The 15,318-nt window shown below is 43.8% G+C and overlaps 2 protein-coding genes across 2 annotated transcripts in view; both read right to left on the bottom strand.

Annotated features, from left to right (window-relative positions):
- LOC311103655 (sterol regulatory element-binding protein 1-like) overlaps positions 1 to 3,367 on the bottom strand; it is a 41,694-nt gene extending 38,327 nt beyond the window's left edge. Inside the window, exon 1 of the mRNA XM_084145265.1 lies at positions 3,226 to 3,367. Within this exon, the coding sequence (XP_084001391.1) occupies positions 3,226 to 3,247 (22 nt within the window). The 5' untranslated portion in view covers positions 3,248 to 3,367. The remainder of the gene's footprint in view (positions 1 to 3,225) is intronic.
- The window catches only part of LOC311103656 (TOM1-like protein 2), a 57,212-nt gene that overhangs the window by 7,238 nt on the left and 34,656 nt on the right, over positions 1 to 15,318 (bottom strand). Inside the window, exons 10-12 of the mRNA XM_084145267.1 lie at positions 9,640 to 9,862; positions 6,425 to 6,542; positions 5,949 to 6,027 (exon numbers count right to left, since the gene is read on the bottom strand). Coding sequence (XP_084001393.1) covers positions 5,949 to 6,027; positions 6,425 to 6,542; positions 9,640 to 9,862 — 420 coding nt within the window. The remainder of the gene's footprint in view (positions 1 to 5,948; positions 6,028 to 6,424; positions 6,543 to 9,639; positions 9,863 to 15,318) is intronic.

Below are 15,318 nucleotides of genomic sequence, written 5' to 3' on the forward strand. Positions count from 1 at the left end.
GAGCGTGCAATTGGCATGCTGACTGTAGGAATGTCCACCAGAGCTGTTGCCAGATAATTTAATGTTAATTTCTTTACCATAAGCCTCCTTAACGCCGTTTTAGAGAATTTGACAGTACGTCCAACCGGCCTCACAATCGCAGACAACGTGTATGGCGTCGTGTTGCGAGTGGTTTGCTGATGTCAACGTTGTGAACAGAGTGCCCCATGGTGGCGGTGGGGTTATGGTATGGGCAGGCATAAGCAATGGACAACGAACACAATTGCATTTTATCGATGGCAATTTGAATGCACAGAAATAGGCCATTTTGAGGCCCATCTTTTAAAAAGGTATCGGTGGCCAACAGACGCATTCTGTATTCCCAGTCATGTGAAATCCATAGATTAGGGCCTAATGAATTTATTTTAATTGACTAATTTCCTCATATGAACTGTAACTCAGTAAAATCTTAGAAATTGTTGCATGTTGCGTTTATATTTTTGTTCAGTATACTTCAAAAAATGTCTCTATAGACTGTTAGCTTGACAATGAATGTGACAGAGATGATACTTTCTACTACACAGACGTTTGAACCAGGTCCAATCAGCAATAATGATACTATTGACAACAAATCTGATGTCAACCATAGAAATAGAATCACTTTCAAAATGGCCGCCGGTCTACCCATTATAGACCCACTGACTTGAATGGGGATTCCCATTCTAGTGATTCTATTTCTATGATGTCAACAGCCTTGTCAACTTAACACCTGTTGTGCAGCAAGCAGTAAAGTATCTGTACCTCTCCTGGGTTTAGTGTGTTACTGTTAGACATGTACTGTTTGTGACTGATGAAAACCCACACCTGGTCCAAGCAGACCTTTCACTTCATCCATGAGGGGAGGAGGAGAGGATGGAGGGATGAGAGGACCAGGACCAACAGTAGGAGGGACAGAGTGAAGGGAGTCCACATGTGTAACAGTAGGTGTGTGTGTGTGTGTGTGTGTGTGTGTGTGTGTGTGTGTGTGTGTGTGTGTGTGTGTATGTGTGTATGTGTATGTGTATGTGTACAGTGGGGGAAAAAAGTATTTAGTCAGCCACCAATTGTGCAAGTTCTCCCACTTAAAAAGACGAGAGAGGCCTGTAATTTTCATCATAGGTACACGTCAACTATGACAGACAAATTGAGAAAAAAAAATCCAGATAATCACATTGTAGGATTTTTTATGAATTTATTTGCAAATTATGGTGGAAAATAAGTATTTGGTCAATAACAGAAGTTTCTCAATACTTTGTTATATACCCTTTGTTGGCAATGACACAGTTCAAACGTTTTCTGTAAGTCTTCACAAGGTTTTCACACACTGTTGCTGGTATTTTGGCCCATTCCTCCATGCAGATCTCCTCTAGAGCAGTGATGTTTTGGGGCTGTCGCTGGGCAACACGGACTTTCAACTCCCTCCAAATATTTTCTATGGGGTTGAGATCTGGAGACTGGCTAGGCCACTCCAGGACCTTGAAATGCTTCTTACGAAGCCACTCCTTCGTTGCCCGGGCGGTGTGTTTGGGATCATTGTCATGCTGAAAGACCCAGCCATGTTTCATCTTCAATACCCTTGCTGATGGAAGGAGGTTTTCACTCAAAATCTCACGATACATTGCCCCATTCATTCTGTCCTTTACACGGATCAGTCGTCCTGGTCCCTTTGCAGAAAAACAGCCCCAAAGCATGATGTTTCCACCCCCATGCTTCACAGTAGGTATGGTGTTCTTTGGATGCAACTCAGCATTCTTTGTCCTCCAAACACGACGAGTTGAGTTTTTACCAAAAAGTTCTATTTTGGTTTCATCTGACCATATGACATTCTCCCAATCCTCTTCTGGATCATCCAAATGCACTCTAGCAAACTTCAGACGGGCCTGGACATGTACTGGCTTAAGCAGGGGGACACGTCTGGCACTGCAGGATTTGAGTCCCTGGCGGCGTAGTGTGTTACTGATGGTAGGCTTTGTTACTTTGGTCCCAGCTCTCTGCAGGTCATTCACTTGGTCCCCCCGTGTGGTTCTAGGATTTTTGCTCACCGTTTTTGCTCATCATTTTGACCCCATGGGGTGAGATCTTGCGTGGAGCCCCAGATCGAGGGAGATTATCAGTGGTCTTGTATGTCTTCCATTTCCTAATAATTGCTCCCACAGTTGATTTCTTCAAACCAAGCTGCTTACCTATTGCAGATTCAGTCTTCCCAGCCTGGTGCAGGTCTACAATTTTGTTTCGGGTGTCCTTTGACAGCTCTTTGGTCTTGGCCATAGTGGAGTTTGGAGTGTGACTGTTTGAGGTTGTGGACAGGTGTCTTTTATACTGATAACAAGTTCAAACAGGTGCCATTAATACAGGTAACGAGTGGAGGACAGAGGAGCCTCTTAAAGAAGAAGTTACAGGTCTGTGAGAGCCAGAAATCTTGCTTGTTTGTAGGTGACCAAATACTTATTTTCCACCATAATTTGCAAATAAATTCATTAAAAATCCTACAATGTGATTATCTGGAAAAAAAAATCTCAATTTGTCTGTCATAGTTGACGTGTACCTATGATGAAAATTACAGGCCTCTCTCATCTTTTTAAGTGGGAGAACTTGCACAATTGATGGCTGACTAAATACTTTTGGCTGACTAAATATATATACAGTGGGGAGAACAAGTATTTAATACACTGCCGATTTTGCAGGTTTTCCTACTTACAAAGCATGTAGAGGTCTGTAATTTTTATCATTAGGTACACTTCAACTGTGAGAGACGGAATCTAAAACAAAAATCCAGAAAATCACATTGTATGATTTTTAATGAATTTATTTGCATTTTATTGCATGACATAAGTATTTGATCACCTACCAACCAGTAAGAATTCCGGCTCTCACAGACCTGTTAGTTTTTCTTTAAGAAGCCCTCCTGTTCTCCACTCATTACCTGTATTAACTGCACCTGTTTGAACTCGTTACCTGTATAAAAGACACCTATCCACACACTCAATCAAACAGACTCCAACCTCTCCACAATGGCCAAGACCAGAGAGATGTGTAAGGACATCAGGGATAAAATTGTAGACCTGCACAAGGCTGGGATGGGCTACAAGACAATAGGCAAGCAGCTTGGTGAGAAGGCAACAACTGTTGGCGCAATTATTAGAAAATGGAAGAAGTTCAAGATGACGGTCAATCACCCTCGGTCTGGGGCTCCATGCAAGATCTCACCTCGTGGGGCATCAATGATCATGAGGAAGGTGAGGGATCAGCCCAGAACTACACGGCAGGACCTGGTCAATGACCTGAAGAGAGCTGGGAACACAGTCTCAAAGAAAACCATTAGTAACACACTACGCCGTCATGGATTAAAATCCTGCAGCGCACGCAATGTCCCCCTGCTCAAGCCAGCGCATGTCCAGGCCCGTCTGAAGTTTGCCAATGACCATCTGGATGATCCAGAGGAGGAATGGGAGAAGGTCATGTGGTCTGATGAGACAAAAATAGAGCTTTTTGGTCTAAACTCCACTCGCTGTGTTTGGAGGAAGAAGAAGGATGAGTACAACCCCAAGAACACCATCCCAACCGTGAAGCATGGAGGTGGAAACATCATTCTTTGGGGATGCTTTTCTGCAAAGGGGACAGGACGACTGCACCGTATTGAGGGGAGGATGGATGGGGCCATGTATCGCGAGATCTTGGCCAACAACCTCCTTCCCTCAGTAAGAGCATTGAAGATGGGTCGTGGCTGGGTCTTCCAGCATGACAACGACCTGAAACACACAGCCAGGGCAACTAAGGAGTGGCTCCGTAAGAAGCATCTCAAGGTCCTGGAGTGGCCTAGCCAGTCTCCAGACATGAACCCAATAGAAAATCTTTGGAGGGAGCTGAAAGTCCGTATTGCCCAGCAACAGCCCCGAAACCTGAAGGATCTGGAGAAGGTCTGTATGGAGGAGTGGGCCAAAATCCTTGCTGCAGTGTGTGCAAACCTGGTCAAGACCTACAGGAAACATATGATCTCTGTAATTGCAAACAAAGGTTTCTCTACCAAATATTAAGTTCTGCTTTTCTGATGTATCAAATACTTATGTCATGCAATAAAATGCAAATTAATTACTTAAAAATCATACAATGTGATTTTCTGGATTTTTGTTTTAGATTCCGTCTCTCACAGTTGAAGTGTACCTATGATAAAAATTACAGACCTCTACATGCTTTGTAAGTAGGAAAACCTGCAAAATCGGCAGTGTTTCAAATGCTTGTTCTCCCCACTGTATATATATATATATATATATATATATATATATATATATATATATATATATATATATATATATATATATATATATATATATATATATATATGTGTGTGTGTGTGTGTGTGTGTGTGTGTGTGTGTGTGTGTGTGTGTGTGTGTATCCAGAATATGCATAATGACTCAGATTCACCATCTCAGAGGTCCTAGGAGTCTTGACTCCTTTCAGAGCACACAAGGACAAATTAAGATTCTAACAGCTTATTTATTCATCATTGTGTGGGTATTGTACAATTGGAGGAGTCGTCTGGCTTTTTCTAATGTGTCTCCATTCTACTGTTGGTGCTAGCTGGTTTATCAGTGCTGGGATATGGATGGTCAGGGGGATGGATGGATGGTGACGAGGGGGCCAGGGGTGAAGGGGGGATATGGGTGATGGGGTGACTGGACATAGGGGGGAGGACACTGAGGATGGAGTCCTCACCATTCCTTGGGTAATAAGCCAGCTGTCTATGGGCAGCTCCAACTCTGGGTTATCATCCCCTATCACCCTCAGCTGAATCAACAACAGAACAAGACCTTACACAAGATTGAAGATAGAGGAAGCCCCAGACCAGAGCAACAGAGCACAGAGAGAAACAGAGAAATCAAATGCAACGCAACAAACCAGACTGAAGAAAAGATGGGGAGAAGGAAAGATGGGGGGGAACAGACGAGAGGAAAAATACAGAATCATTCCAATAAAAAAGGTGAACGCATGGGGAAAGGAGGAAGGAAATAAGGAGTTTGAACTTTGAGCCCTCAGCTGATCACTAAGCCCCAGACTGGCAGTTACATTCCATCTGAGGCAATCTCAACTGGCACTGGAGGGTGAAGGGTGTGTGTAATCGGTTTGTGTAATCGGTGTGTGTGTGAGAGAGAGAGTGTAGATTTCATAATACTTTGTGTCTGGCCTTACATGTGCAGAATCTACATCTAGTTTAGTAGTGTAAAACCTGATAATTACAAAGTGCCTTGTTAGTACTGACTGACTGTGGTACTAGAAAAAAAACTCATCCAAAAAATAGTTTTGACAATTTGAAGGAGAAAAGGTGACATGCAAAAAGTGGAATTCAATAGCATGGTTTCCTATGATCTTTGACACACATAACGTGACCAAATACTGTCTTACAGAGTGCAATGAACAAGACAAGAGGAAGAAAAGAACACCCAAAAAAAAACTATACTGAGGAATGACAGAATGACCAAGTAATGGGAGTTTATAGTTTAAAATGTTTAGAGAGAGTATTACATGTACCTCTTTAGAGTACCTAGTTATACTAGACTACAAGCCATGCTTATTGTCTGTGTTTGTTACTACAACACTACAAGAGTGTAGTTCACCATTCAGAGCTGGCTAGCCATGGTCTACTACTGTATTCATCTGGTATTACTCTGGTAAAGTCTGTCAGAGGCTGCGTCCAATGGCACCCTATTCCCTATATAGTTTAGTACTTTTGACCAGTGCACTATATAGGGAATAGGGTGCCATTTGTGCTACAGAGAGCCGAGGTCAATCACATGCAGAGAGAGGAGACCAGGGGCTGAGAGATTAACCTTGTCAACCATTTTAACAGCACGTCAACCACACTCTACACTTCAATGTGGGGGGGGGATGTGAATCTAAACTACATCCCCCAGCATGCTTTGGTGCACTCACCCCTCCAGTGGTGTTCTGTTGTCTGACATCCAGAGCCGAGGCAAGCCCGCCCAGGGCCCGAGGGTCCTCGTACTTCACACTGACAACAAACACACACAAAAACACAAACAGAGAACAAGTTAGAGCCAGTCCCACTGTGTGGCATGGAGATTGTTCTGGAAGGCTGAGAGTGGCTCTAGAACAGGAGTGGACAAAAACACATTCACAACTCTGGTCCTGGGGGACAGCAAATTGCAGGATTTTGTTCCAGCCCAGCTCTAACACACCAGATTACATTTATGTTAGCCTAACTAGAAGACTATGATAAATTGATTATATTAATCAGGTGTGCTATTGCTGGACTGTGACCAAAAGCCTGCACACACTGCAGTCCGAGTCCGACAGGATCAAAGCTGCAAATCCATTGTAACAGGGTTCTAGAAGTTTGGAATGGGTTCTAGAAGCAAAAGGGAGAGCTAAGCTTGAAGAAGCCATACTTTCTGCGTTGGTCGGCCAGAGAGCTGGTCCTGGTCTGAGCGAACATGTCAAAGTCGTCTCCAAGGTTGTGGCCCGACAGAGAGGACAGGGTACCACTGACACTGTCCCCACCCACATCTGAGGGGGAGAGAGAGAGAGAGAGAGAGAGAGAGAGAGAGAGAGAGAGAGAGAGAGAGAGAGAGAGAGAGAGAGGGGCAGAGGGAGATAGGGAGAGAGAGAGAGGCAGAGAGAGAGATAGATTCAGAGAGAGAGAGAGAGAGGCAGAGAGAGAGAGAGAGAGAGGCAGAGAGAGAGAGAGAGAGAGAGAGAGAGGAGAGGAGGGAAGAGAAAGAAAGGAAGAGAGAAAGAGAGGGTGTAAAAGGGGGTGTAGGGAAGAGAGTAAAAGAGAGATGAGATCTAAATGTCCACAATAACAGTCATCATCCTGCACCAGTCCTCTGGAATCAATGACAGTCATCATCCTGCACCAGTCCTCTAGAATCAATGACAGTCATCATCCTGCACCAGTCCTCTAGAATCAATGACAGTCATCATCCTGCGCCAGTCCTCTGGAATCAATGGCAGTCATCATCCTGCGCCAGTCCTCTGGAATCAATGACAGTCATCATCCTGCACCAGTCCTCTAGAATCAATAACAGTCATCATCCTGCACCAGTCCTCTACAATCAATGACAGTCATCATCCTGCGCCAGTCCTCTGGAATCAATGAGTCATCATCCTGCACCAGTCCTCTAGAATCAATTACAGTCATCATCCTGCACCAGTCCTCTAAAATCAATGACAGTCATCATCCTGCGCCAGTCCTCTGGAATCAATGGCAGTCATCATCCTGCGCCAGTCCTCTGGAATCAATGACAGTCATCATCCTGCACCAGTCCTCTAGAATCAATAACAGTCATCATCCTGCACCAGTCCTCTACAATCAATGACAGTCATCATCCTGCGCCAGTCCTCTGGAATCAATGAGTCATCATCCTGCACCAGTCCTCTGGAATCAATGACAGTCATCATCCTGCACCAGTCCTCTAGAATCAATTACAGTCATCATCCTGCACCAGTCCTCTACAATCAATGACAGTCATCATCCTGCGCCAGTCCTCTGGAATCAATGAGTCATCATCCTGCACCAGTCCTCTAGAATCAATTACAGTCATCATCCTGCACCAGTCCTCTAAAATCAATGACAGTCATCATCCTGCGCCAGTCCTCTGGAATCAATGGCAGTCATCATCCTGCGCCAGTCCTCTGGAATCAATGACAGTCATCATCCTGCACCAGTCCTCTAGAATCAATAACAGTCATCATCCTGCACCAGTCCTCTACAATCAATTACAGTCATCATCCTGCACCAGTCCTCTAAAATCAATGACAGTCATCATCCTGTGCCAGTCCTCTAGAATCAATAACAGTCATCATCCTGTGCCAGTCCTCTAGAATCAATAACAGTCATCATCCTGCACCAGTCCTCTACAATCAATTACAGTCATCATCCTGCACCAGTCCTCTAGAATCAATGACAGTCATCATCCTGTGCCAGTCCTCTAGAATCAATAACAGTCATCATCCTGCGCCAGTCCTCTAGAATCAATAACAGTCATCATCCTGCACCAGTCCTCTAGAATCAATTACAGTCATCATCCTGCACCAGTCCTCTACAATCAATGACAGTCATCATCCTGCGCCAGTCCTCTGGAATCAATGAGTCATCATCCTGCACCAGTCCTCTAGAATCAATTACAGTCATCATCCTGCACCAGTCCTCTAAAATCAATGACAGTCATCATCCTGCGCCAGTCCTCTGGAATCAATGGCAGTCATCATCCTGCGCCAGTCCTCTGGAATCAATGACAGTCATCATCCTGCACCAGTCCTCTAGAATCAATAACAGTCATCATCCTGCACCAGTCCTCTACAATCAATGACAGTCATCATCCTGCGCCAGTCCTCTGGAATCAATGAGTCATCATCCTGCACCAGTCCTCTGGAATCAATGACAGTCATCATCCCGCACCAGTCCTCTAGAATCAATTACAGTCATCATCCTGCACCAGTCCTCTAGAATCAATGACAGTCATCATCCTGTGCCAGTCCTCTAGAATCAATAACAGTCATCATCCTGCGCCAGTCCTCTAGAATCAATAACAGTCATCATCCTGCGCCAGTCCTCTAGAATCAATGAGTCAACATCCTGCGCCAGTCCTCTGGAATCAATGACAGTCATCATCCTGCACCAGTCCTCTGGAATCAATGACAGTCATCATCCTGCACCAGTCCTCTAGAATTAATTACAGTCATCATCCTGCACCAGTGCTCTAGAACCAATGACAGTCATCATCCTGCGCCAGTCCTCTAAAATCAATGACAGTCATCATCCTGCGCCAGTCCTCTAGAATCAATAACAGTCATCATCCTGCGCCAGTCCTCTAAAATCAATGACAGTCATCATCCTGCGCCAGTCCTCTAAAATCAATGACAGTCATCATCCTGCACCAGTCCTCTAGAATCAATGAGTCAACATCCTGCACCAGTCCTCTGGAATCAATGACAGTCATCATCCTTCACCAGTCCTCTAGAATCAATGACAGTCATCATGCTGAACCAATCCTCTAGAATCAATGACAGTCATCATCCTGCGCCAGTCCTCTAGAATCAATAACAGTCATCATCCTTCACCAGTCCTCTAAAATCCCTCATAATTCAGAAGCACCTCTCTTACTCCACTCACTGTGTGCGTCCCAAATGGCACCCTATTCCCGATGGGCCCTGGTCAAAAGTAGTGCACTACATAGGCAATAGAGTGCCATTTGAAACGCAAGCACTATAGATCAAAGGAGCATATTCTACCAGGTTCTCCCCCTGCCTGCTAAGGCATTTTTCTCTATCTAAGGCCTCAGCCAGAGCATAGTGCCACAGAGTGCAGCAACATCATTTAGGCTAACAGGGGAGTCATTTACAGTGCATTATGAGAGTTATGGAGCAGGGCTTATTTCCCTGATTATAAACCTTCTTACACTCCACTGTGTGTGTGTGTGTGTGTGTGTGTGTGTGTGTGTGTGTGTGTGTGTGTGTGTGTGTGTAAGGCAGGGCTGGGGCTGCATGTATGTATGGGCGGTGTGTTGCATGCTATAGGCTACGCATCATTGCAGTATAATGCATTTGTATACAGTACACAGTGTACCATTTATGTTCCTATTGAACCCTTCCCCATCCTTACCTAGGCCAGCGAGCTGAGTGGACAGAGTTGAGGGGCCGGAGGTAGGGTCTTGGATCAGGGCCGGGGTCCGGGCAGGGGAGGCTGCAGCCCCTGTAGCCCCAGCCCTGGGGGCGGCTACGGGGGGGACGCTGGATGGTGGTGTGGGGGTGGCTCGGAGGCTGACCACAGCGGGCGAGCCTGGCGTTAGGTCTATCAGGTTGTCCTCTGTGGCTTCGCTCAGCATCTGGAGGGAGACACAACAGAACACAGTCAACACACATACAGCGGTGGCTCCTGTAGAGAAGATTAACAGAGGTAGGAGGTACTGGAGATGTCTACTGGTCCAACACATCACTGTCCTCTATTTTAGACTATGGACATCAGAGGGGTTTGCTTATATATATATATATATATATACAGTGGGGAGAACAAGTATTTGATACACTGCCGATTTTGCAGGTTTTCCTACTTACAAAGCATGTAGAGGTCTGTAATTTTTATCATAGGTACACTTCAACTGTGAGAGACGGAATCAAAAACAAAAATCCAGAAAATCACATTGTATGATTTTTAAGTAATATTTTGCATTTTATTGCATGACATAAGTATTTGATCACCTACCAACCAGTAAGAATTCCGGCTCTCACAGACCTGTTAGTTTGTCTTTAAGAAGCCCTCCTGTTCTCCACTCATTACCTGTATTAACTGCACCTGTTTGAACTCGTTACCTGTATAAAAGACACCTGTCCACACACTCAATCAAACAGACTCCAACGTCTCCACAATGGCCAAGACCAGAGAGCTGTGTAAGGACATCAGGGATAAAATTGTAGACCTGCACAAGCCTGGGATGGGCTACAGCATAATAGGCAAGCAGCTTGGTGAGAAGGCAACAACTGTTAGCGCAATTATTAGAAAATGGAAGAAGTTCAAGATGACGGTCAATCACCCTTGGTCTGGGGCTCCATGCAAGATCTCACCTCGTGGGGCATCAATGATCATGAGGAAGGTGAGGGATCAGCCCAGAACTACACGGCAGGACCTGGTCAATGACCTGAAGAGAGCTGGGACCACAGTCTCAAAGAAAACCATTAGTAACACACTACGCCGTCATGGATTAAAATCCTGCAGCGCACGCAAGGTCCCCCTGCTCAAGCCAGCGCATGTCCAGGCCGGTCTGAAGTTTGCCAATGACCATCTGGATGATCCAGAGGAGGAATGGGAGAAGGTCATGTGGTCTGATGAGACAAAAATAGAGCTTTTTGGTCTAAACTCCACTCGCCATGTATCACGAGATCTTGGCCAACAACCTCCTTCCCTCAGTAAGAGCATTGAAGATGGGTCGTGGCTGGGTCTTCCAGCATGACAACGACCCGAAACACACAGCCAGGGCAACTAAGGAGTGGCTCCGTAAGAAGCATCTCAAGGTCTTGGAGTGGCCTAGCCAGTCTCCAGATCTGAACCCAATAGAAAATCTTTGGAGGGAGCTGAAAGTCCGTATTGCCCAGCGACAGCCCCGAAACCTGAAGGATCTGGAGAAGGTCTGTATGGAGGAGTGGGCCAAAATCCCTGCTGCAGGATGTGCAAACCTGGTCAAGACCTACAGGAAACGTATGATCTCTGTAATTGCAAACAAAGGTTTCTCTACCAAATATTAAGTTCTGCTTTTCTGATGTATCAAATACTTATGTCATGCAATAAAATGCAAATTAATTACTTAAAAATCATACAATGTGATTTTCTGGATTTTTGTTTTAGATTCCGTCTCTCACAGTTGAAGTGTACCTATGATAACAATTACAGACCTCTACATGCTTTGTAAGTAGGAAAACCTGCAAAAATCGGCAGTGTATCAAATACTTGTTCTCCCCAATGTATATACATATACTACCGTTCAAAAGTTTGGGGTCACTTAGAAATGTCCTTGTTTTCAAAAGAAAAGCAATTTTTTTGTCCATTAAAATAACATCAAATTGATCAGAAATACAGTGTAGACATTGTTAATGTTGTAAAAGGCTATTGTAGCTGGAAACTGCTGATTTTTTATGGTCTACATAGGCGTACAGAGGCCCATTATCAGCAACCATCAGTCCTGTGTTCCAGTGGCACGTTGTGTTTGCTAATCCAAGTTTATAATTTGAAAAGGCTAATTGATCATTAGAAAACCCTTTTGCAATTATGTTAGCACAGCTGAAAACTGTTGTGCTGATTTAAAGAAGCAATAAAACTGGCCTTCTTGAGACTAGTTGAGTATCTGGAGCATCAGCAATTGTGGGTTCGATTACAGGCTCAAAATGGCCAGAAACAAATAACTTTCTTCTGAAACTCGTCAGTCTATTCTTGTTCTGAGAAATTAAGGCTATTCCATGCGAGAAATTGCCAAGAAACTGAAGATCTCGTACAACGCTGTGTACTACTCCCTTCACAGAACAGTGCAAACTGACCTTCTAGGCAGAGTTGCAAAGAAAAAGCCATATCTCAGTCTGCCCATCTTAATCTTTTATTTTTATTGGCCAGTCTGAGATATGGCTTTTTCTTTGCAACTCTGCCTAGAAGGTCAGCATCCCGGAGTCGCCTCTTCACTGTTGACGTTGAGACTGGTGTATTGCGGGTACTATTTAATTTAACTATTCCTCTTTCTATTCTGGTTAGAGCCAGTTTGCACTGTTCTGTGAAGGGAGTAGTACACAGCGTTGTACGAGATCTTCAGTTTCTTGGCAATTTCTCGCATGGAAAGGCCAGTTTTATTGCTTATTTAAATCAGCACAACAGTTTTCAGCTGTGCTAACATAATTGCAAAAGGGTTTTCTAATGATCAATTAGCCTTTTAAAATGATAAACTTGGATTAGCAAACACAACGTGCCATTGGAACACAGAATGACTTCATATTCTAGTTCTCTGGAACAACACCACTATATAAAAGGTTCCATGTGAACATGTCATTTGGTCTTACTGTAGTAAGACATGTTTCAACATTTTCCTTATTGACTCTATTCATCTCAAGACAGAGCTGGGATAGAATGGAGTGCTGTCATACTTGCCTCCATTAGCTGACCACGACACAAAGAAACAGAGAAACACACAGAGACATAAAACTGCTATACATGCAGCAAATCAGTCACAAACATTGACAATCTAAATCATATCACATTGAAAATGCACTGAAACAAATCAGACATAATCAAATCAAATGTTATTTGTCACATGCTTCGTAAACAACATGTGTAGACTAACAGTGAAATGCTTACTTACGGCCCCTTCCCAACAATGCAGAATACAATAAAAAAATATATTATAATAATATTTAAAAATGATGGCACGAGGAATAAATCCACAATGAGTAATGACAGCTTGGCTATTTACATGGGGTAGCAGTACCCAGTCAATGTGCAGGGGTACGAGGTAATTGAGGTAGATATGTACATACAGTGGGGGAAAAAAGTATTTAGTCAGCCACCAATTGTGCAAGTTCTCCCACTTAAAAAGATGAGAGAGGCCTGTAATTTTCATCATAGGTACACGTCAACTATGACAGACAAATTGAGAAAAGAAAATCCAGAAAATCACATTGTAGGATTTTTTATGAATTTATTTGCAAATTATGGTGGAAAATAAGTATTTGGTCACCTACAAACAAGCAAGATTTCTGGCTCTCACAGACCTGTAACTTCTTCTTTAAGAGGCTCCTCTGTCCTCCACTCGTTACCTGTATTAATGGCACCTGTTTGAACTTGTTATCAGTATAAAAGACACCTGTCCACAACCTCAAACAGTCACACTCCAAACTCCACTATGGCCAAGACCTAAGAGCTGTCAAAGGACACCAGAAACAAAATTGTAGACCTGCACCAGGCTGGGAAGACTGAATCTGCAATAGGTAAGCAGCTTGGTTTGAAGAAATCAACTGTGGGAGCAATTATTAGGAAATGGAAGACATACAAGACCACTGATAATCTCCCTCGATCTGGGGCTCCACGCAAGATCTCACCCCGTGGGGTCAAAATGATCACAAGAACGGTGAGCAAAAATCCCAGAACCACACGGGGGGACCTAGTGAATGACCTGCAGAGAGCTGGGACCAAAGTAACAAAGCCTACCATCAGTAACACACTACGCCGCCAGGGACTCAAATCCTGCAGTTTCAGACGTGTCCCCCTGCTTAAGCCAGTACATGTCCAGGCCCGTCTGAAGATTGCTAGAGTGCATTTGGATGATCCAGAAGAGGATTGGGAGAATGTCATATGGTCAGATGAAACCAAAATATAACTTTTTGGTAAAAACTCAACTCGTCGTGTTTGGAGGACAAAGAATGCTGAGTTGCATCCAAAGAACACCATACCTACTGTGAAGCATGGGGGTGGAAACATCATGCTTTGGGGCTGTTTTTCTGCAAAGGGACCAGGACGACTGATCCGTGTAAAGGAAAGAATGAATGGGGCCATGTATCGTGAGATTTTGAGTGAAAACCTCGTTCCATCAGCAAGGGCATTGAAGATGAAACGTGGCTGGGTCTTTCAGCATGACAATGATCCCAAACACACCGCCCGGGCAACGAAGGAGTGGCTTCGTAAGAAGCATTTCAAGGTCCTGGAGTGGCCTAGCCAGTCTCCAGATCTCAACCCCATAGAAAATCTTTGGAGGGAGTTGAAAGTCCGTGTTGCCCAGCGACAGCCCCAAAACATCACTGCTCTAGAGGAGATCTGCATGGAGGAATGGGCCAAAATACCAGCAACAGTGTGTGAAAACCTTGTGAAGACTTACAGAAAACGTTTGACCTGTGTCATTGCCAACAAAGGGTATATAACAAAGTATTGAGAAACTTTTGTTATTGACCAAATACTTATTTTCCACCATAATTTGCAAATAAATTCATAAAAAATCCTACAATGTGATTTTCTGGAAAAAAAATTCTCATTTTGTCTGTCATAGTTGACGTGTACCTATGATGAAAATTACAGGCCTCTCTCATCTTTTTAAGTGGGAGAACTTGCACAATTGGTGGCTGACTAAATACTTTTTTTCCCCACTGTATATGTAGGGATAAAGTGACTAGGCAACAGGATAGATAATAGACAGTAACAGCAGCGTATGTGATGAGTGTGGAAATGTGGAAGTGTGTGTGTGTTGAAGTGTGTGTGTTGTGAGTGAGTGTGTAAAGTAAGCATGTGTGATTGTGTGGGTAGAGCATTGTGGTAATCACAACAAACTGACAGATAGTAACATGTACAGTGGCTTGCGAAAGTATTCACCCCCCTTGGCATTTTTCCTATTTTGTTGCCTTACAACCTGGAATTAAAATGGATTTTTGGGGGGTTTGTATCATTTGATTTACACAACATGCCTACCACTTTGAAGATGCAAAATGTTTTTTTTGGTGAAACAAACAAGAAATAAAACAAAAAAATAGAAAACTTGAGCATGCATAAATATTCACCCCCCCAAAATCAATACTTTGTAGAGCCACCTTTTGCAGCAATTACAGCTGCAAGTCTCTTGGGGTATGTCTCTATACGCTTGGCACATCTAGCCACTGGGATTTTTCCCCATTCTTCAAGGCAAAACTGCTCCAGCTCCTTCAAGTTGGATGGGTTCCGCTGGTGTAGAGAAATCTATAAGTCATACCACAGATTCTCAATTGGATTGAGGTCTGGGCTTTGACTAGGCCATTCCAAAACATTTAAATGTTTCCCCTTAAACTA

Source organism: Coregonus lavaretus (assembly GCF_964263955.1).
Source record: "Coregonus lavaretus genome assembly, chromosome: 28".
Classification (NCBI taxonomy): Eukaryota; Metazoa; Chordata; class Actinopteri; order Salmoniformes; family Salmonidae; genus Coregonus; species Coregonus lavaretus.